The following is a 21,314-nucleotide window of genomic DNA, read 5'->3' as shown; positions in this document are numbered from 1 at the left end:
ATACCGGATTGACTAAACTCTACTAATCGAGAATTAAAAAATCGCAATGTCCGGACTATGCAAAGTATTGCAGTTTTAAGAAATTAAATTATATTACATTTATTTAATAAATATATTGTTTTATGCAAATTTAAACTAATTAATGACTTACATTAATTGAAATTTAATTTTGAATATAATTTGTTAATCCAGGTTTCTAACATTTAGATAAAATTTCCTTACGTTAAATATTCACGGAAAAAAATCTCTAAAAGTAAAAAAAAGCTCTTCCTGCAAACATGTTTACATCTTCGTGAACTTTCTTATAATTCATTGCGCCCTCATAAATAACCCTTCTTCAAACCCTCATCGACCATACATTTTATGTTATCATGGTAGCAATTATAAATTGCAAACGCATTAAGGATCCTTTCCATTATGCAATGTTTTCAGAGGTATAATAAATAACAATAAGATGAGCCGTTTAAAAATGCAAGGCGCGCACCCTGATACATACAAACGATGGTAGCATTAAATTCGCTGCACATTTTCTTATTATACACTAAAAATGGACTTCAGTCTGTCGGCCATCACGTTTCGCAACAGTCTTTTCGTTGAATGTACTCCAGTAGAGGTACTCATGATACAATTTGAATTTGACAACGTTACGTGACTAGCATTTTCCATGCAACCACTAAAATCGGACGATGCAACAACAACGTTCATTTTATATATCCTTTGATTAAAATTGTAGTCTTGATGAAGTATTTTCTTTTAAATGTTAATTAAACTCCTTTATTTTTCATCCAAATTCAAGATAATTCAAACTAATGTTTGCATTCATAAATAATCAATTTCCAATAATCATTTTTAAACAATTACTTCAAGTTGATTGACTAAAGCTAAACTATTGATAATATATTAAAATAAACAACTAAATAGTAATAGATTTAAATTATAGGACCCTAACTTTCATTAAATCATAAGGATAAACGAAATATTTTTTTGATGAATGAAGGAATTGAGATAATAAATTTTGATATTAAGTTGATTATTATTAGTTAATTACAATTAAAATGCATAGTTATAATAATTTAAGTAAATATAAACACATATACAAATTACAGTTCCGAAAGTATAAAATATGATGTTAAACAGTTGCTGCTTTGGAGATATTCCAATAAACGCGGTCCAAAAATAAATAATTATTAAGTATATATTTGCGAAGATACAACAAGTGCGAGGAGAAGAGAGCGTTGAAATAAATTTTATAAAATTTTCCGCGACGACGAGCAAATAATGCATGTGGCTTGAAATGAGATTCGCAACTTCGGCAATGTCGAACTGCAAGTGGTAAGTAATTAAATCCTCAAGTATATTTGCTTGGAAACAAAACTTTATAATGAATTAATTTGATTACGAAAAACAAAGCGGGCGCAAAATTCTGTTCTGGATGCGGAACAATAATCAAGAATAATATGCAGAAATCCATCACGTAATGCGTGTATTTATATAAATTACAATTTATATATATACGTGTGCAGGCACGATCCATTAGTCAAATGGCATACTATGGCTCCCACTTTTATTCTAAAGCTTCATGCTTTTCCAGCGTCTTTTCGTGTTTTCAAATAAGAAATATAGGCTGGATGCAAAAGGGAGACGAAACATCGCATCACATTGCGGAGACAGAACTCAGCAAAATTCATCAACGAGAATAGCTGAATGTAAATTCTAAAAAGGACCGAAATTACAGTGTGCATGTGTAATCAAATATCAATTGTAATGAAATTACGTAACTTTTGATTAATCAAATCCACGAGGACTTGCCATGTTTTAAACCTTGATTAGATCATAAAATTATTATACTGACATAAAATACAATTATTAAACGTTGCAAGTGCTCTACGTTTGTTGTTGAAGTGCAGCAATATCGTAGTTTATGGTGCAATAAGCAAAGATAACGTGAAACTACAAGCATCATTCAAAATACGATCCTATTATTTATTAGGACCAATCAAATATCCATGAATTTCAAATAATTAATTTTCCTGTGTGCGGTCGCATTGATGTTTCATGCGCGCTGATTATCAAAACATGCGATAATCGTGTTATTAATCAACGATTGTTAACCAACATTGATGACCATTATTTTTCCATAGAAAATTAATCGTCAAATAGTTAATATTACATTTAAATAACTTCAATAATTATTACATTTGAAATGCAATCGTTTTACGTATTTTTAACTAATTTGTAATGTTTTCTTATTGATATTTTATTTACAACAATTTTCACAAAATTATCGCCACACGTCAGTGGAAATACGTTGTATTATATGTTTGGATGTTGAATAATAATTAATAGTATTTACTTTGTAATTGCACTATTTGCTACACACCGCAGTTTATGCGAAATGGACAATAATAATTGTAATGAAATAATACCAGCAAGCATGTAACAATTAATTTTGATTAAACAATTTGTTCATCAATTAGTGTTAGCAATTAATAATTGTAAATATTGTAATATTAAAAGATAATTACTTGAATGATTTTATAATGAAGTCCGAACTACATTGCAAATATTATAAAAATCCATTAATTATTAATGAAAACATTGAAAAATCTAATATATTATTATTTCCAACTTTGTGATTGAACATAGCAACAATATCAATTTAAATATTTTATATACATAATTTGGTAATTAGTTTCTAAATATATAAATTGCTGCGCAAAAGTTAAATTGGTACGGAAATTGCTCCATGAAATTAATAGTATTTCCTTTCCTAGCCTACGTAGTTGATTCTCATAGATGTTTGATATGTCGAAGGGAATTCGATATATAAAGCACGAATGCAAAGGATGCAATTTTTACATAACTAAGTCGAAGCGTTACCTTTTAGCTGAAGATAATTTTCCCGTTCAACAAATAAATCATTTGCCTCTTTCATCTTTGAAACATAAAGGTTTCTTTGACCAATTTCCTGTATTGCTAATTAATAGTATGTTTACTTGACACATATTCACGACCGACAATTTATCAGTGATTGCACGAACGAACGATTGATTTTATCATAATAATGCAGCAAACATCTTATAATAAAAGTTAGTCCATACTAAATAACTGTCAAATTAAAACTGACATTATCTCACAAATAAAATAACGACAAAACGAATTTGGAAATATCCAACTTTAAAAGAAAAACATTGTCATATTTATATATTTCTTAAAATATAATATATTTTTTTATTATGTCGTATAATTTTATTCACAATCTGTTCATCAATGTGAACATTGAGTAAATTTAAGATCGCGGTTGACATTAAATGGATAATCTTTCCCGGTGGATAGAAAACATAGAGAAAAAGTGATACATTCACAATTAATTGATTAAATCTAAAACTATACAAATTAAAGATGCATATATGAAATTTTTTTATACAAAAATAAAGTAAATAAAGAGTCTTCACATTTTTGTCAATTTCAAGTGTCAAGTGTATTGATTATAAAAATTAAAACTGATTACTTTGCAAATAACGTTAAATGAATCATCAAACACGCTGTATTTTTATATAAGATATACAATTATATTTCGTGATTTATAAAAATATTTTATAACCAACAGTGTTTACGTGGTGAAATCTAATATAATTTAGTTAGATGCTTCTATTAACACAGCAGAGTCGATCAATTCAATAAGATTATACTCGGCTCATCGAATCAATTATAATCTCTGTCAATATCCATATAATTCATTGGTATAACATGAACGGTTTGCGACTGCATTACTGAATGAATGTAACGTCGTGAGTTTAAGTTAAACTGAAAATCGAGCACATGCGTATATTCAGAGAGTTTAAAAAATCGATTGTATTCAAAATACTAAAATCTGTACTACTACTTCTAAAACTGCTCTCTAGAGTCTGATAATCAGAGGATTTAGACCTTATGTAACGTAATAAGTTTTTTTTTTGCAAGAAACTGCTAACAGACTCCAAAAATTATTTTTTTTTGAATAAATATTATAATTGGATAAAATTATTTACTTGAATCTACGTATGTTTTTCACATTTTACCACCTTTTGTAGTTCAAAGTAGAAAATATGAATATAAACAACCAATTTTTTCAACAAGTGAAATAGTCACATTATTGTAGTCTAATTTCCCTAGTGTGTATTAATTGATATCACTTTTAGATATTTTCTTTTACTAATTTTACAGTATTTTACTTTGCTTTGAAATTTTCAAATGCGGACTTATATATCAAATTTACATAAAAAATGTTATTTAATAAAATTGTATATTTGAAATTTTATAATTAAATAAAGTCATTGTATATAATAAACGTTGAATTGTATGCAAAAGTTTGTTTCAAAGATCTCTTTTCGAGTTACAAATAAGCAAATACAAATGCAAAAATTATAGAACTTAAAAAAGTTTCGGATATTAAGAATTTATAAGTTTCATAGAAAGCGGAAGTTTTTATATAAATTTTTAGGAATTTACTGTTGGCTGTTTCCCTAAAGCACATTCCAGCACTTAATGTCCAAATGGCATCGTAAAACTTGGGTTACTTTCACTCCGATTGTAACATTGTGACAAAATCGAATCTTGACGATGGTTTTATTTTTAATGTAATTTATCCAAGAAAATGCATCTACTTGTCGTTGCCGTAAGTCACGTACGTTAAATAATTCATTAATGGCATAGGAATAAATAGTTAAATAGTCGGTTTTGTCACCTGCACAGTATGAAATCATAATGAAACTCACTGAAAAATCGATGAAAGTCTAATTAAAGATCTGCATTTTTATTTCAAGAGTGTTTTTTTAACTTGAACTTTTAATTGACGACAAACGCTAAAACGCAGCGAAATGAAACATTGCCGTAAAACAATTATAATGCATAGTCTGTCAGTTTACGATCCACTTTGGGAGGGCATACTCTACAAGGAAAGTAGTATAAAACAGTTACTTGAGCACGAATGTTCAGAGGGTCTTCGCTCATTTATCTCTCTTTTGTGCACGTCTATTTTTGGAAAGGAAATACTCTTTGGCCCGCATCAAAATCGAAGTCCCCAGAGAAGTTTACATTGAAAAAAGAAACTTTTCATGTCCGGTATTTTTAAGTGAGTAACGAAATACCATTCGCAATATCATTAAGATAATCTGCTAATCTCTTCACTCAAAAAAAAAATCATCCCCATACGAGTACATATAATAAAATGAAAGTTTAATTAAATTGTATTTTTCATCTCACCTCTAGAGAATACGCGTATTCTTGTAAACAGTTTCATTTTGGAATTCTGAACGTGGCTGAAAATCAATAAGTGATACCCTTGCAACCCTTTCGAATTAATTTAAATAAATTTCAGGAAAGTTTCTTGTTTTAAATGTTAATTACTTCGTGAGATCAATAAACATGCTGTTCATTATATTATTTAGATTTTCTCAACTGTATGTGCATCTGCTTCAAGAATCAACAGTTGGCGTTTTATTGACGGCCACCTTTTTTATCAATTTTAAATAGACTTCAGTATTTATATGGTATTAAATCGAAAACTATAAAATGCAAGTAGTTCATAGTAATAGTTAACTGCCGAATAAAATATATATGAGCATAGTTAGATATATTGGGAGATTAACTTACGGATATTACTTGAAGGATGGACTATGCGGAGATCTAAATCTTACTCGATAATCATGGATTCAAAGGAAAAACTAGATTGATTGTTCATTTCCGTTTTCCCTAACATCGTTTATCTTCGACATTTCCATTTACTCGTGGAAATATTTCAAACGTCAAGCACAAAAAGATAATAAGACTTTGTTGATTGAAATTGCAAAGCGAAAATATTTTGTTTTTTTTTATAGAAAGTCTATGCAGCAATATCTCAGTCCGGATTGACTACTGTTTGAAAATTTTATATATAAAAAATAATAATAAATTCTAAAAAAAATAGTAAACAAATTCAAGTCTCTTTCTGTACGGTTAATTTTTTATATGTATTTATTTTCTCGATTAGTCCAGGATTTTATTTTTTTGTATTATTTAGAACAATGTACGAAGGACAAATTGAAATTCCAAAGCTTCGCAATATACGATGATCGATTTAGTTAATGAGTTTTGTGATAGAATTGATTTCACGGACCTTACTGTATTTCTATTTACGCAGAGAAACTCCACAGTTTTTACGTTATACACAGCAAAAGTTTATCTCATAAAAACAATAATAGTTTCTATCATTACTAAGTCTAATAGTGTTTATTTGAATTTCTTAATAATGAAAAATTAATGAAATAAATTTGTAAATTTGTGACTACTATTAGTAATTAGTTTTAATTTTTGTTTTAACTTGTAATAGTTAAATAATTATTATGAATGTTGAAAAGATTAGTTTTAGTATATAAGGGTTTTTCTTATAAATATGTTCAGTTTAGAGAATGAAATTGGTTGACAGATGGAAAGTAATAAATACATTCTATAACATATCGAACGTCAACCCTATATCTCTTTAAATTTTCGATACGCAGGTAGAAAATCTCTTCCCGTTGGAAAAGGTCAGATTTGAAACATAGGCCTTTCGTTTTTCCTTTTTTCTTATTGGATTGAAAAGCATTCGGAAACGGTTTTAACATATAAATGGCTTTTAATTTCGGCATCGAACGCGAACCGTATGCTAATTCAAAAAGATTACTAGAAATTACTCGAGGCTAATTCTAGAATTAAAAGGAGTTAAAGTAAAATATATACCGCGACTGGACTGACGTACGTGTCATTCATAAATCTCGGTAGACATAGAGGGTGTGAGAGATAGAGAGAGAAGAGCTATCACCGTTCCTCTATTCCGTGCCATACACGACGAATCAGTGGCAAGACCTTTATTATCCAGTTTAATCCCACGCCATTAGGCTAATCGATTCCTCCCAGTTTGAAATCTTCCCTCTGTCCTCGGCACTATCATGTACGTATTTCATTTTATGCACAGCCTCTGGTCCCAATCACGTTACCTATATAATACATAACAGATCGATTTTTAATTGCCAATAGTTGTAATTAACGGCTCGGAGGCGGCAAAGCACGACTTGGCCCACTCTCGACCTTTCACAAATTTAATTTAAATGTTGATCGCGAAATGCAATTATTTTAACATCGTGCTATCTAATAAGGTGTTCAAATCTTTATGTAAATAATACCTCTTTATTACGAAGTATCGATATAACGAAGTCTGTAATTATAAGCCGAATATTTAAAAAATGAAGTCAACGTCCGAAATTCGTCCAGTTAAATTAAAATAATATCATTAAAGCAGTTAAAAAGAAGTGACGAAGAATTTTCATTCAATGGAATTTGACCATATAATAAAAAAAATGGTTTTCAATGGAAGATTTATAACTTTTTTAACTTGTGATTAATAAAAATCCAAGGAAATAAAGTAAAAATTAAAGTTCCTAGAAATATTTAAAAATGTACCTGAATAACATTGAAAACATAAAATAAAAAATATATTGACTTAGGAAGAAATATAGTTAAGCTATCAGTGAACAATATTGAAAACGTTTTCAATAATTAATGAAAATGAAAAAAGAAACATGTGATTCGTTTAAACACTTCTTTACGTATAAACATACCGCTATAATGACTAAGTTGTTTGCCTCTGAGAACGAAGTTTCGCTTAACAAATTAATTTTGCGGAAAGCATCCTTTTCGTTAATCGAAGTATGACTGTAGATTTGTATTTGATGTGGTCTGCGTTCGTTCGCTCCTCAATGATTAACGGAATCGCGTGCAGGGTTTTATTACATTTTCCTTCCTTTTGTTCTGCGAAACTCTCTGATGGTGCAAAACCCAACAACGCACCGTACAATGAACGCAAAATTAAACTTTCAAATTTATTTTTCGGATGGGGAAAAAATACGGCTTATCCCTCCGGGGCCGAACGAGAGGGTGTCAGAAACTAAATTTAAGTAAGACCGCCCCCACGATGCGTACCATATGCATTTTCCGCGATGAAAGGAAATTTGCATAAGAAAGCTGAAACGAAACTCTGTTCCTTAAGACAAACCGGCTAGCAGATACACCACCGCTCTGATCGTATTATAAATTGTTCTATAATTACCAAAGTATCGCAACTATTTGCTGCGCGTTTTTGCTCGAAGGGTGCACCTAAGGAAATCGATGGTGATGAGTGTAGTCTGTGTGCGTTTAATTTCGGATTTCGGTTGTGTTATTTCGGCTGTCCTAAAAATACATTTGCATTATGAAAACGACGAGATCGATTTGCAGACGATTATCTCGTCTAATTGAACGCTTCCACCGATTTTCAAACTAATCCATTAGCAGCAGCAGTAGTAGTATTATTAGTAGAAATGGTGGCGCATTTCGTTTTTCCGCAAAATTTTATCTTCGCCAAAAACAAACGCCATTTTATATTTCGATCCATTCATTCTGCAATACCAACATTTTGCGGTCGGTTAATTATTATTCGCATGACATTTCGTAAAATTAATTATTTAATGGACCATTGCCGCATTCGTTACGACGAAACAAAAAAAAAAAAGAAATGCCTAGGCTTCACCATGAATTATTTTGTGGGATTGATGGTCTTTTTTGTTTTCTTTCTTTTAAAACTACACCAAAAATAAATTATGAAACACCACTTCGTTACGTCACCACTATTTGTAAATAACTGTATTAATATTTTCATACCAACATCATATTCATCAAAACATACGTGGAAAAATAAATCATGATCATTATCGGAGCATTTGGCACGTTCCGAACATCAATAAAATAATACATTTTCTTACAATTCCACTCGACCTATTTAATAGTATTAGCATTAAAAGAAAACAATTTTATCTATAAAGTAATTAACAAAAACGTGTATACTTTCACCACTGCACCTGGGATATTTATCATTGAATACAACTATGTTTATTCACATCTTTTCGAATAGGAACGAGATTTATAGAAACTACCACGAAATGAGTTTCTTTTCCTTTTCATTTGATAAAAGCGCTTTCCCTTAGGACCGTGGCCTAAAAGGGCTATTATGCTGTCCCACTGATTAATCCCAAACGATCCTCAAACGTCCTGTTTCTCCAAGAAGTAAAATTAATTGAGTCTCTATTTATGTCTCCTAAGTGCCATTGCCTTATTGAGTAGTCATGTAATTCTTAACACTACATTCTATGACGTTTACTTCCGTTACATCAATATTTAGTTTGTAAATAAATATTGCATGACATTAGAAACTTACAAAATAGATTCCAAATGATAATAAATATTATATTTATGAAATTTATTATGTACAAAACTCAGTTGAAAATACATTAAAAAGCTATTATAATATTATTAACATATATTATTTATTTATATAGATTTGAAAAGTATTGTTTTTATTTGTATTTCATTTAATATATTAATTATACATTAATTTAAACATAATAATAATTCACAACAAACTATTATTTTGTTAATACATAATAAATAAATGAATTATAACATCATTTCTCAACCTATGGATGTAAAATGTACTTTTAACAATTGGGTCGTTGCATAACTGCCAACAAATATGTTTGGACGCGATGCAAAAAGGTTGAGAAACTCTGAGGCAATATGTAGTAAAAATATTCTATACTGATTTGTTTAAATGTTTTTATTATACATAATTTTAATTTATTATTACACTGTTATTTTTTTACATCGATTTGTTTTTGTTGATTGTAATATGTCATTTCCGAAGGAGACAAGCAAACACGAAACAGTATTTGCTTATTATGTAACTCGAATAATGTAACTTGCATCGAGGTTCTATCAATAGAGTGAATTTCAAGTTATTCAATAACAACATAATTGACACATTCTCCATAATAATCTCATTGCCATTCGCATATACTCATTTAACTAAATAATACCTAAATAGAAATCGATGGACGTATAGGAACTAAATGCATTTCTATGGATTGGAATTTAATGCACCTATTTAGAATATCGTATTTCCACGTACATGTAAACTATCCAAATGACCTTTTTCTAATATTAACGTCACCTCGATTACGTGGAATTATTTGATCCATACTAAATCGGATGATAAATGGCTCGAACAGCAGCACCAACTTATTCGAGAATTCAAAAGGAAAACTGGAAATGAATCCACCACCCCTTACATAATCCCAGCTTTTTTTAAGAGACGATAATCATCCTGCGCTTTGCAAAAAAAAAGGCTACAGCAATAAATCTCCTTTGCGAGGCGAGACTTAATGAGCTCTGATTTATTGCTGCGGATTTCATTTTTATTTCATTAATTATTTTCCTTTGCTTAAATGTATATAATATAACATCGATAATTCCAATTCATATATACTTAATCCTTTGATTACTTTCAATTTTGATTTTTAACCCTTTCGAACTTAGTGATTCCAAATGGAATTAATAATTTTAAAATCAATTTTGTCTTTCGACTATTTTAACTGTTGGAAGCAACTAATGTGAATTGAAGCTAGTTATATTTTTAACAGTAGGTAATAAAACAGGTTAGATGTTTTTTCTTATTAAAGAAATGCTATTATAAATAATTGAATGAAACTTTTTTTTAATTATGCTAGAAAGGGTTTATGATGTATCCACACGTATTTATCCACATTTTTAAATTGTCGAAGATTTGTTAATCGAGTCATATTAAAAGCAAATAAATAATAACTCAAATTAAAAAGTGTGTAATTAAATTTTGCAGTAATTCACAGCAATTTCGAAATTAGTATTATATGCATGTGCAAACTTTTAAATTGGTCAAAAAGGATACGTCGCCAATTCGCTATGCAACTCCAGTCATGATATTCACCTGGGATTAATTAAAATAAAAGCGTTGCTTAAGCAAACTTTAAATTTGTAAATAAAAATGCAGCTTTATATAAATATGGTTAATGTGAAATTTTATAAATTAAATATGTAATTTACATGAGTATTTCTGTTTATTTTCATAATAACAATAATATTTGATAACTTTTTATACAAAATTATTGTACTTGTTAAGATAATTAAGATCTATTCATATAAATTCTTGTAATTGCCTGAGTACATAGCACTTGAGGCTTTTCAAGACAAGAAGTGTTTTCTCACTACATCATGTGAAATGGGTCATTTCGCGTGCTCCGAGTAAATGGATGATGTCTCAACGTGCTATGAACCCAATTATATACAACGCCGTGATCTCCTTTAGTTTGAACGAGCCTACGTCCATTTGATTTACTAATAAATATTTGTTAAATACTACTTAAATTATTGCAATGATACATGTGTTTTTATTTCACACTTTTATAAATGTAACAAATTGTATTGTTGTATAATTTTTGCATGTAATTTAAACCTATTTTTAGCAGTTTCCATTTATTAATAATTTCTTGAAAACTTACAATATGTTGGTAATTCATTGTTTATTGTTGAATATTAGTTGAGTATGTGATATCCACTTGTGTATGTTTATGCTATGAATCAATTTAATAATGAGATACAAATTGTTTCAATCAATTAAGTCTTGTATCTTTAAGTGTTTAATATGTATAATTTCTTATAGAAAGTAAATCGAATGCACCGACTAAGCAATAATTTAGTAACATCAAGCCGAAGGAAGAGCGTCGATAGTAATGTTTTATTCCACGCCTATCGATTTATTTGTGTCGAAAGAAAGCAAATACATATTCTATTATTTTGCGAGGGAGAAAGGTACTAAATTATTTTTAACTGTCAATACGCTGGGTAAGACGCAAGTTTTTATTAACATCCACCCTCGCCGAAAGCGACCCAAACGCCCTTCTGTAGCCCTTTTTAATTTTTCATATGAATTCCAGCCTAAATAAAAATGAAACGTTCAACACAACAGGCTGTGAATGGGATCGTTTTCCAATATGATTTCACTCTCCTTTTCTTCCTTTTCGAACCAAATTTTTGGTATAATAAGGATTTGTTGTTCTTCCATCCTTAAAACAATTATTTCTCGTCATGTTATTAGTGTAAGCTTCGCAAATCCGAGCGCCCGTGGCCAATTTCACGCTCTCCTTTAGGGCCTTCACCTGGAAATTCACTACCACAAAATCGGTGTCACCGTAAATCACCTTAACATCATGTGCTACGCTACGTACAAGCATCGACGATACACACACACTTGTTTAATCTTTCAATGAAAGAAGAATCATAATTGGATCATGCAATTTCTTGCAAATAAGTCGGCAATTTTGTGGTAAAACAGATGAAATTGCGCCCACGTAGTTTTGAATAAATGTATTGTTTAATAGCAATGCTGTGTTTCGTAATATTGTGGAGTTTGTTAACTGCAGAATAAAATTATAACGAAATACAGAGAAAATCGTTTAGTCCAACTAAACTCAAAATGACAACTACTTAAATAATCCATAAAAAAGTAGATTAAATTTAATTTTTATTTATTTATATTTATTATTGTTGCAATAAATTAATATAGTCTCTTTATAAACTAATCCAAAGAATGAATATTATAATAATATACTTTTGCACGGTGAATACTATGTTAAAACAAAATTCTTTGTAAAAAAAAGACACCTGTTTCCGTTTTCTCAGAGCGTACATTAAAAAAGAATGGAGCAAAAGGAATTCTTTGTTCTGCATGTTTTATGTTTGGTAATAAAGATTTTATTTACTGTAATTATTAAAGGCGAAAAATTAATATATTTGTATGAGTACAACAAAAAATATTATTTAATATTTCTCCTTTTATTTTGATCATATTTAATGAGTTACAGTTATAATATTCTATTCATTAAATAATTTAATTTGTATTTGTTACTTTTCAACAAAATGTTTTTTTGTTCATTCAAAGCCGAAATCTGTGTTCCTATATATTCTTATATTACTAAGAGTAAAACTAAAATTTTGTACTATCATTTATAGTTTAATTAATATTGAAAATTCAAATGTATTGACAGATTTTATTTTTAATTTGCAGCAAAAACGAAATATTTTTGCAGAAAATACTTTTGATATTTTTGTTTTACTGGTAAAACTTTGATTTAAATAAAATGAATTAATATATACTGTCAACGTGGAAACAGTCAATTCTCTATAGATTTTGTGTACACAATAAATATTATTATTTATACAATTTTATATTATTTCAATTATTCCTTTATTATCGCACAATTGAATAACTCCTAAATTTAATTTAAAATTTAGTATTTTTAATTTTATTTGGATACAATTTAACGGTATTAGTTTCATACAAATAAATGTAATTGCAATTAATGATTTCTGAACAATAAATAATTGAAATTTCATTATTTTCTTGGCGAAAAATTAGTTAGAAAATCGATGTGTGTTTTATTTGTCATCAATCTTGTAAGAAGGATTTTCGGAAAGCTGCTATTGTCGAGCGACAATATATATTATGTGACGGAAATATAATAAGATCCTATAATATTTTCCTTCATTTAAAAATCATTAATTCGGGTTTCAGAAAGATTTTACTCTTCCCGACGGCTTAATGGTATGGCCTGTCATCAATTAGTCAAATGGCAATATATAATAAAGTGTAACCTTTTCGAATCATCGACGACAGTAGGTTAAACGTACCGTGCACCAGAGCTCATAATATTGTTAATCCAATAAATTGATTAAACTCACCTCTGACAAGAGTAAGGATACCCAGTGGCATAACTAAGATAGCAACCATCAGATCCGTAATTGCCAATGACATTAGGAAGTAATTGGTAACATTTTGCAAACGTCTCTCCCAGGTGATGGCCAGGCACACAAGAATGTTCCCGGCGGCTGTACCGATCACAAGAACCAGCGCCAATAGAGCCCACCAGTTGTTAAATTCTTTCGATCCGGAATCATTGGAAGCTTCTGTTGCGTCGTCCGCATTTCTGTTTGCATTCTTGTATATGATCACCTTGCTGAATAAATTAGTCTCGTTCAGGTTTAACGTATCGTTAATGTTCACATCCATTTTAAGTTCACTGCTTAAGTTCGTTTATTTTTTCGCCTTCTTAAAATTTAACAAATGGATTCATCTCGTTCGCATAATTACTACTACATTTTGCTTTCGAGCCACCTGTCGAATTTGTCATCTCGCAATTTCAAAATTTTAAGATTCACCAATCTTGAACAAACATTTCTAATTGTTACTACGTTATAAAAACGATACAATTAAACACTAGCCTCGATAAAATGTTACAAAGTCTCACCATTCAAAGAAACTTTGTTAGTTCTTGCATTGCCAAAAAAAAAACATAAATTGTGGTTTTTAGATGCAGCGGAAACGTTCGTATTTGCGATCTTCTTTGACCGCACGCATATGAACCACGTTCACCGTCCACTAAGCGTCGCGACGTCGCGATATATGCCAGTAAATTCAGCTTCGATACGGCCGTTTGTAAAGTTGCGCTTGCGTGCGCTATATATTGTGCAGGTGTTACATTCTTGGTATAGGTTAAGGGTTTCGAGAATTCCCTACTGTTTCACTATGATAAAGAACATTTTCCTTCACCATTGTCTAACAAAATTAATATTTATTAATTGTTTAAACTTTGGTACACAATATAAAGTTTTCGCGTAAGTATGAAATATAGCATATGTATTGAAGTTTCAAATTCAAAGAGATTTCTTTCAAAATTTCCACGTTAAATGATAAACTCTCCAGACTCTTTCTTACAATATCAAAATCTTGAAGAAAATTACCTACTATTGTATTTATTTAAAACAAATATTATTATTTTGAACTAAACGAGGAAAACCTTGAAAAAAGTTTCCTCTTCAGAAATAATATAATATGCAGTATTGATTCATACTATTATAGCACTGGTTTTTATTTTTAGTAACTCGTAATAATCTATGCTTTTAATACTTTATTAAAAGTTCTATTTGATAAGTTCTAACCAATACACTTCACCCTTTATGTTGTAGTTTTATCGAAATATAATTTATGTTCTGGAAATAACCCGAAATTCTATATCCAGTTAAATCTATATCCAAATAAATTCATTAGTAATATTTGTTACATATTATTAATTATAATTTAAAATATTGCAAAAATGTGCAATAGGATAATTATAATAAAAATATTAGTATTAATAATACTCTAATATGTGAATAATATTTTATAATAATCTTTAAATAATTGAAAGTTCAATTATTCCTTTGTGAAATGAAAACATTATCTTAATGTAAATTTCTTCTTAAACTACTAATTTCTTTATATTTAATTAAAATGCATTAAAACGCACTTAGAAGATAATTAAAATATTTTTGTTGTTTTTGTAATCATGATGTAAATATGTTTTTTTAAAAGAAATTTTTATTATTTATTGATATACATCTCTTCCGGCCTTATCTCTACCCCTTTCGGGTTTAACAGCCACCACAAATTTTTGTTGTTTTTTTGCGAATCGAACCAACGACCTTTCGTATCAGATTTTCGTGATACAGGCATGTAAATATATTACAAACTTTATAGGCAAATCATTACATTACTGTACATAAAGTTGCAGCATAATATATCTTCAGGAAATATTTAACCTAACCTTTATTTCACGTCAAAACAGTTCAGTGAAAACAATTACATATTTTTACTGAATTTGTGTGTATTAAGTTATTTATTAACAGAATGTCGCTGTACGATGATTTAGATGTGAAAACACGAACAACAGAGAACGTTTCCGGTTGGTCATCAGGTATAAAATTGCTACAATCACAGTTGCAATTAAAGAAGGCTGCTGTAACTCAACCTAAAAGAGATGTCCAAAAAAGAGTAAGTTTACCACCAGTGATTGACTTGAAAACAAAAAGGGATGAAGAGGATATATATGGAATATCAAAACCTGAACCAGTTTTGCCAGTTATTCTACCACCGTCTAATTTAAAAAATGATTTGGATTGGAATGTTATTGATGAGTATGATCCATTATGGCCAAACGAGTATGAGAAAATTGTTAAAGAAATTCGAGATAATCGTGATAGAGACAGAGATAGGGATAGAGAGTATGAGAAAGAAGAAAAACGCAGGGAAAGAGATAGAAGAAAGAAGAGCAGGTTCAATGATCCTGAAGATGCATCACCTTCCAGTACTCCTCAAGTGTCTTTACCACCTAATCCAAGTGGTTTTGCTGGTTAGATATATTATAATAGAAGATTATTTTACAAGGATTAACATTAATTAATTGTAGGTCGATGGGAGGATGAAGAGGAACACTTGGAACCAAGTCCAAAACCTTCAAGATCAGGTGGTGGTGTAGCTATAGCACCTCCACCAAGTTTGCAAGAACCTGCTGAGCAGGGACCAAGTACACCAAACAGAACACCACCTCCAGGCCCATCTCAGTTGTCACCTCAGCCAGCTACTAGTTATGGAGGTGGTTCAGTGGCAGCTAAAATCATGGCAAAATATGGTTTTAAAGAAGGACAAGGGTTGGGAAAACAAGAACAGGGCATGTCAGTTGCTCTGCAGGTTGAGAAAACTTCGAAACGTGGTGGAAGAATTATACATGAAAAAGAGATGATGATGCCACCACCTCCACCTCAAAAATCACCAGAAGAACCAACTATTACAGAAATTATGAAAACCCCAAGCAAGGTAATTGTTAATCAAATTGTTTAAAACATTATTATATCATTGGTTTTCAGGTTGTTCTCTTGAGAAACATGGTAGGACCAGGTGAAGTGGACGACGATTTGGAGCCTGAAGTTAAAGACGAATGTAATACTAAATATGGAGATGTGGGCAGCGTTGTAATTCACGAATTACAAGATCAGCTACCAGAAGATGCTGTTCGGATATTTGTAGAATTTAATCGTATTGAAAGCGCAATAAAGGCTGTCGTCGATTTGAATGGGAGATTCTTTGGAGGTCGACAAGTGAAAGCTACATTTTACGATACAGAAAAATTCGATAATTTCCAGTTATTAGAGTAACTCCAAAGTGTATTGTTTAATTTATAACAACATTTGTTTTAACTGTTTGACAGAATAATTGCATATTATATAAACAGTAGACATTATTGAAAGTTTATCACATACAATCCAAAAAATAAAATAGTTTTCGATTTTTGTATTCAATAGAAAAGTTTATATGATGATTAAATTATTAAAATATAATAAGCGAAATAAATTGTATATGATAAAAATAAACCAAATAACATAAAAAAAAATATAATGGACTAGGTTCACTTCTCCTTGTTTAAGGCCTGAATAAATTCTTCTAATTTTTCTTGAATTTGACGCACTCGTTCTAGAAAAAAGAAAATTACATAATAAATTAAGTACTTTTATAAGTAACGCATTCTTACTTAAATCCTCTGCTAGAACCACTCTTCGACCTGTTAGTAGTTTTTCCTTATTTGAATTATCTTGACTATAATCTTCTAGAACTTCCTTAATCTCCTTGTCTAATCGGCGTGCTAAAAAAATATTTCGTATTATGATTAGTCATAGAAATATATACTGTATATTCATACCTTCTCTATTCATGATTTGCTGTCTTAAAGCATTCGAAGTTATTTTCATCATTTGCTGTATACGATGAAATAAAACAACATCACCGCAATCAACGTCCATTTGTTGATGATACATATAGAAAGCGCGTCTACAGTCGTACGCTTTAGTTAATGATTGCTTCAAGAAGTGTCTACGATAGACAGGATTCCAAACTTCACGAATAAACACATTATCTACATCGATGTTACCTCGTTGAAGATTTTTCCTAATAGTAGTAAGTTCATCGTAACTTAACGTAGGTGGATGTTTATCATCAGAGTAAATGATCTTATCCAGTTCTGATTTAACGGAATTGCGTTTACTCTGTTCTTCAGATAAGTACTTCCAATACATCCAACGTTCTTTTGTCGATGGGCCCAACAAATGCATTAAGTCTGTTTCTGTTTCTTTCAGCTTATCTTTGACACTAGACTCTAAGAATTTCACAGCTTGGTCCCAGTCACGTTTATCGCTTACAGTCCTATCTTCAAGAGTATTTAATTGTATGACTCTTAATACTTCAGCTGCTTTATCTTCCCAGACATGACGGGACATAGCCTCTCTTATAACTGCACCCTTCAGCATATCGAAAATATCATCATGATTTGGCGTTTGCTTCGCCTTATCAATAAATTGTTGGAATTCTGTTTGTAACGTCTCCCATCCGGATTCTACAGATTTAGCTGGCAATGCAGTCTCCGCCCATTGCCTAAGCTTAATGTCGACAGATGTATTGAACGTTTCTGAAACAATCAATATTATTTTATGAAAATAATGTTTAAGGTTATAGTATACCTTGAGTTCCAGTTTGAGCGGCTGGTAAGTAAATACTCTCAAAGACATGTCCAGAAACTTTATCCCAAATCTTATTTAACAAGCAATCTTCCCATTGCTTCGGACTAACTTGCGACAAGTTCACGACTTCGTCTAAAATTTCCGTGCGTGCTCTTTCGAACAATTCATCCCTGTCCTGCTCCCTCAACCTTGGGAAATTGTTTTTCCACTCTGTTTCCAAGTTGAATCTGGTTGCTTTAAAAGCATCGGCTTGTTGTTCTACTGTTTCGCGGACCATCTTCCAGAAACAGTCTGCGACAGCTAAACTTAAGTTTCGAGTTGTTACTTGGGTGGATTTAACTAAGCCATCCCTACAATCACAGTTATTATCATTTATACGTAAATTATTAAAAAAAAATTACTTGAATAGTTTTGAACCTCTGAAGAAATTTTCTTCGTAATCCTTGATGGTTTGTATGGAATCGTCTTTTCTACCACGTCCAGTAACGACTGCGAAATAGCCGAGAGCTTTCATCGGGAATAATTTTCCTGACAAAATTTTTCTTATCTATATTAAAAGAAATTGTATATTATTTGTTGTCCAATCAAATTATCCGGGCTTACTCTATTTGGATCAGCTAAGTTTTGTTCTGCCATATCTACTTTAGTTAGTACAAAGATAGTTCGTTTTCCGGATGGATCACACTGCGCTACCAAATCAGTGACATTGCTTCTTTCCGCATCAACAGCGCCATCCTGGATGCAAAGAATAATAGCATTTGGGTTGCTCATGTATGCTTGGGTCATTTGTTTAATGCTTTCGCGAGTATCAGAAGCCATGTCAGTGGTTTGAGTTGAAATGATACCGGGCAAGTCAACCAAAACCATGCGTTGCAGACCTGGACCTTTGACGGTCATTGAAATCACATCGCTGGACACTGTCTTTCCACCTCTCACGCTGTTCCTCATTCGAAGTTCAACTTCCCTTCGTAATTCAGATAAATCCGCTTCCTTCGAAAGATCAAATTCGCGAGAAGAATCCCTAAATTGGGCGACATGGTAAGGCCCTTCGGATAAAGTAACTTTAACTGGAGCTCTATAATAAAATGTATAGAAATAAAAATATAAAATTACGCAATTGAAATTAACCTTGTCATCATTTCACCGGCTCCTCTTGGGAAAATTCTAGCCTGTGCGATCATTTCTAGTACAGATGTTTTTCCACTACTTTGATCACCCACAACCACAACTCTTGGCAGTTGATCAGCTGTGTTGTAACCACTATCATAATCAGCCAATTCATCCAAGACTTCACTGTACATATCTAAATATTAATAAACATTAAACCATTATTTAAAGCTTCTAATTAAAGCTTAAATTTACCAATTAAACTGCGTTTAACTTGTCTTGTCGGTGGTTTGCGGCCTTGTCTCAGCAATAAATTCTGCTTCCTTAATTCTTTGTTCTCCTTTTCCAACCGCTCTAACTCTCGTTGGTACTTAATCTGAGTTTGCATCATTTCATCCTGCAAACCATCAAGCCTTTGTTGGGCTTCCTTCCTCGCAGCTTCATCAACATTTGGTTGTGCAAAAGGACGGGCGTACGCCACCGTTTTTTCCTTAATTTCATCTTTGGTTTCTAATGAAAAAATACAGAAACCATTTATAAATATTTATTTACACAACATTTGTGACTAATATTTGTTTAATATACTATAGTAATTGTAATGCAACAAATTTACTTTAAAAGTAACTACAAAGATATGAAGGGAAACAATACAAACAAACTAATATACAAATGGTACATCATACCTGAGTACAGTCTGTCTAGAAATTGTGAAATGCTGGAGAAGGCACCTATAAATAAATTTAAAAAAAGAAGATTGTACCCAAGTGATGCACTAAAACATACACACCTTCAATAGCAAGGGATCCATTTTGATTGTTAATTTCTGCAGCTGCAATAGCGTCATCTAATCGCTGATCAAACCATGAACGAAATTCCTTATATTTAGCCTCGGATAAAGACTTCAAACGTGGATCTTCACAGTCACAAATAAAAACGCATCATCAGTTATAAATCACATAATTTGTATGTAAACAATAAGAATGAAATGCAAACTATAATTTATGTTTTTTAATGAAATAGTATATATGAGTTACTATAATGGAAGATAAGAATTGAACTAATTAAAGCAGTTATTTAAAATATTCTACATCTATGAAGTTTTATGAGAAATGTAATAATGAACATACCAATTTCAATGTTATCTTTAACAGAATCCTTTAGCTGTATTAAAGATCCTCTAAACTGTTGCCATTTAACATTATCTGGCATCACATCTTCCAGCCATTTCAAATCTGGAAGCCCCTCCTTCCAGTCTTGATATTTCTATATAGAAAGGAGTGAAAATGGAATGATAACACTTCAACAAAAATCTACATACTTTCTGCAATGTAACACCACCTCCAAGAGCTCCACCAAGAAGAAGATATCTTATTTTAAGTACACCTCTTAAAGCCCTAACAACCAGCATTCCATATTTTCTTCTTTCTTGAAACTGTTGAGACTTTAACAAAGGTTTTGATCTGTCCAGAGCCCTTCCTGCCCATAATGTGGCAATACTCCGACTTGTATAACCAGCAGGTCCATATTTTAATGGATTATTTCTGTATGAACTAATAACTACTCGTCTGAAATATCAATTTGAATAACTTATTAAAATGACATTAATTCTAATAATTATTATAGAAGAAATTGTGCTATTATAAGTGAACTTATGTAAGTTTTAGCAATTTTATTCACAATTATGAACAAAATTCAATAACCTATTTTTGACAGCTAACCTATAACTGTAATATTATATAAATCATTTCGTACCCAAACTTTCCTCTTAGTAAATGCTCCATATGTAGGGATTATAATTGTACCAATTAATTCATGTTTTAATTCTATAAATATTTTAAAAATAAATCTATTTGTTTTCACTAATTCCGGCCACAAATAAAATGAATGGAAATGTCATTTATTTGAACCTGGTCTAGAGAGAA

The 21,314-nt window shown here is 30.8% G+C and overlaps 3 protein-coding genes across 4 annotated transcripts in view; 1 reads left to right on the top strand and 2 right to left on the bottom strand.

Annotated features, from left to right (window-relative positions):
- LOC108567720 (D(2) dopamine receptor) overlaps positions 1-14,344 on the bottom strand; it is a 57,717-nt gene extending 43,373 nt beyond the window's left edge. Inside the window, exon 1 of the mRNA XM_017928336.1 lies at positions 13,642-14,344. Coding sequence (XP_017783825.1) covers positions 13,642-13,969 — 328 coding nt within the window. The 5' untranslated portion in view covers positions 13,970-14,344. The remainder of the gene's footprint in view (positions 1-13,641) is intronic.
- Positions 14,345-15,543: 1,199 nt separating this feature from the next.
- On the top strand, positions 15,544-17,032 carry LOC108567705 (splicing factor 45). Its single transcript, XM_017928316.1, has 3 exons — positions 15,544-16,127; positions 16,185-16,591; positions 16,642-17,032. Exons 1-3 carry the CDS (start codon positions 15,626-15,628, stop codon positions 16,927-16,929), a joined length of 1,197 nt encoding a protein of 398 aa, XP_017783805.1. The 5' UTR covers positions 15,544-15,625; the 3' UTR covers positions 16,930-17,032.
- Positions 17,033-17,097: 65 nt separating this feature from the next.
- Positions 17,098-21,264, bottom strand: LOC108567704 (dynamin-like 120 kDa protein, mitochondrial). 2 transcript variants are annotated; one of them, XM_017928314.1, is made up of 13 exons: positions 21,145-21,264; positions 20,711-20,957; positions 20,520-20,655; positions 20,180-20,305; positions 20,076-20,120; positions 19,648-19,902; positions 19,414-19,588; positions 18,889-19,360; positions 18,687-18,832; positions 18,286-18,635; positions 17,472-18,233; positions 17,304-17,414; positions 17,098-17,245 (listed from the first exon to the last, which is right to left on the bottom strand). In XM_017928314.1, the coding sequence occupies exons 1-13, from the start codon at positions 21,171-21,173 to the stop codon at positions 17,181-17,183; spliced, it is 2,919 nt and encodes a 972-aa protein (XP_017783803.1). In that variant the 5' UTR covers positions 21,174-21,264; the 3' UTR covers positions 17,098-17,180. The 2 variants fall into 2 exon arrangements, with proteins under 2 accessions (XP_017783803.1, XP_017783804.1); XM_017928315.1 differs by lacking the exon at positions 20,076-20,120.
- Between the last annotated feature and the right edge of the window lie 50 nt (positions 21,265-21,314).

This window comes from Nicrophorus vespilloides, unplaced genomic scaffold, assembly GCF_001412225.1.
Source record: "Nicrophorus vespilloides isolate i.1.1-1 unplaced genomic scaffold, Nicve_v1.0, whole genome shotgun sequence".
Taxonomy (NCBI): Eukaryota; Metazoa; Arthropoda; class Insecta; order Coleoptera; family Silphidae; genus Nicrophorus; species Nicrophorus vespilloides.
Note: the sequence above shows the minus strand (reverse complement) of the source record. Positions and strands in the feature narration are given on the sequence as shown.

Bases quoted from the DNA above. Each gene is read 5' to 3' on its own strand.
- LOC108567705 (XM_017928316.1), top strand. From the start codon at position 15,626: ATGTCGCTGTACGATGATTTAGATGTGAAAACACGAACAACAGAGAAC. The intron at 16,128-16,184 runs GTTAGATATATT...AATTAATTGTAG, and splicing joins TAATCCAAGTGGTTTTGCTG to GTCGATGGGAGGATGAAGAG. The intron at 16,592-16,641 runs GTAATTGTTAAT...ATTGGTTTTCAG, and splicing joins TTATGAAAACCCCAAGCAAG to GTTGTTCTCTTGAGAAACAT.
- LOC108567704 (XM_017928314.1), bottom strand. From the start codon at position 21,173: ATGGAGCATTTACTAAGAGGAAAGTTTGG. The intron at 20,306-20,519 runs GTATGTTCATTA...GTGACTGTGAAG, and splicing joins TAAAGATAACATTGAAATTG to ATCCACGTTTGAAGTCTTTA. The intron at 20,121-20,179 runs GTGTGTATGTTT...ATTTATTTATAG, and splicing joins TGGATCCCTTGCTATTGAAG to GTGCCTTCTCCAGCATTTCA.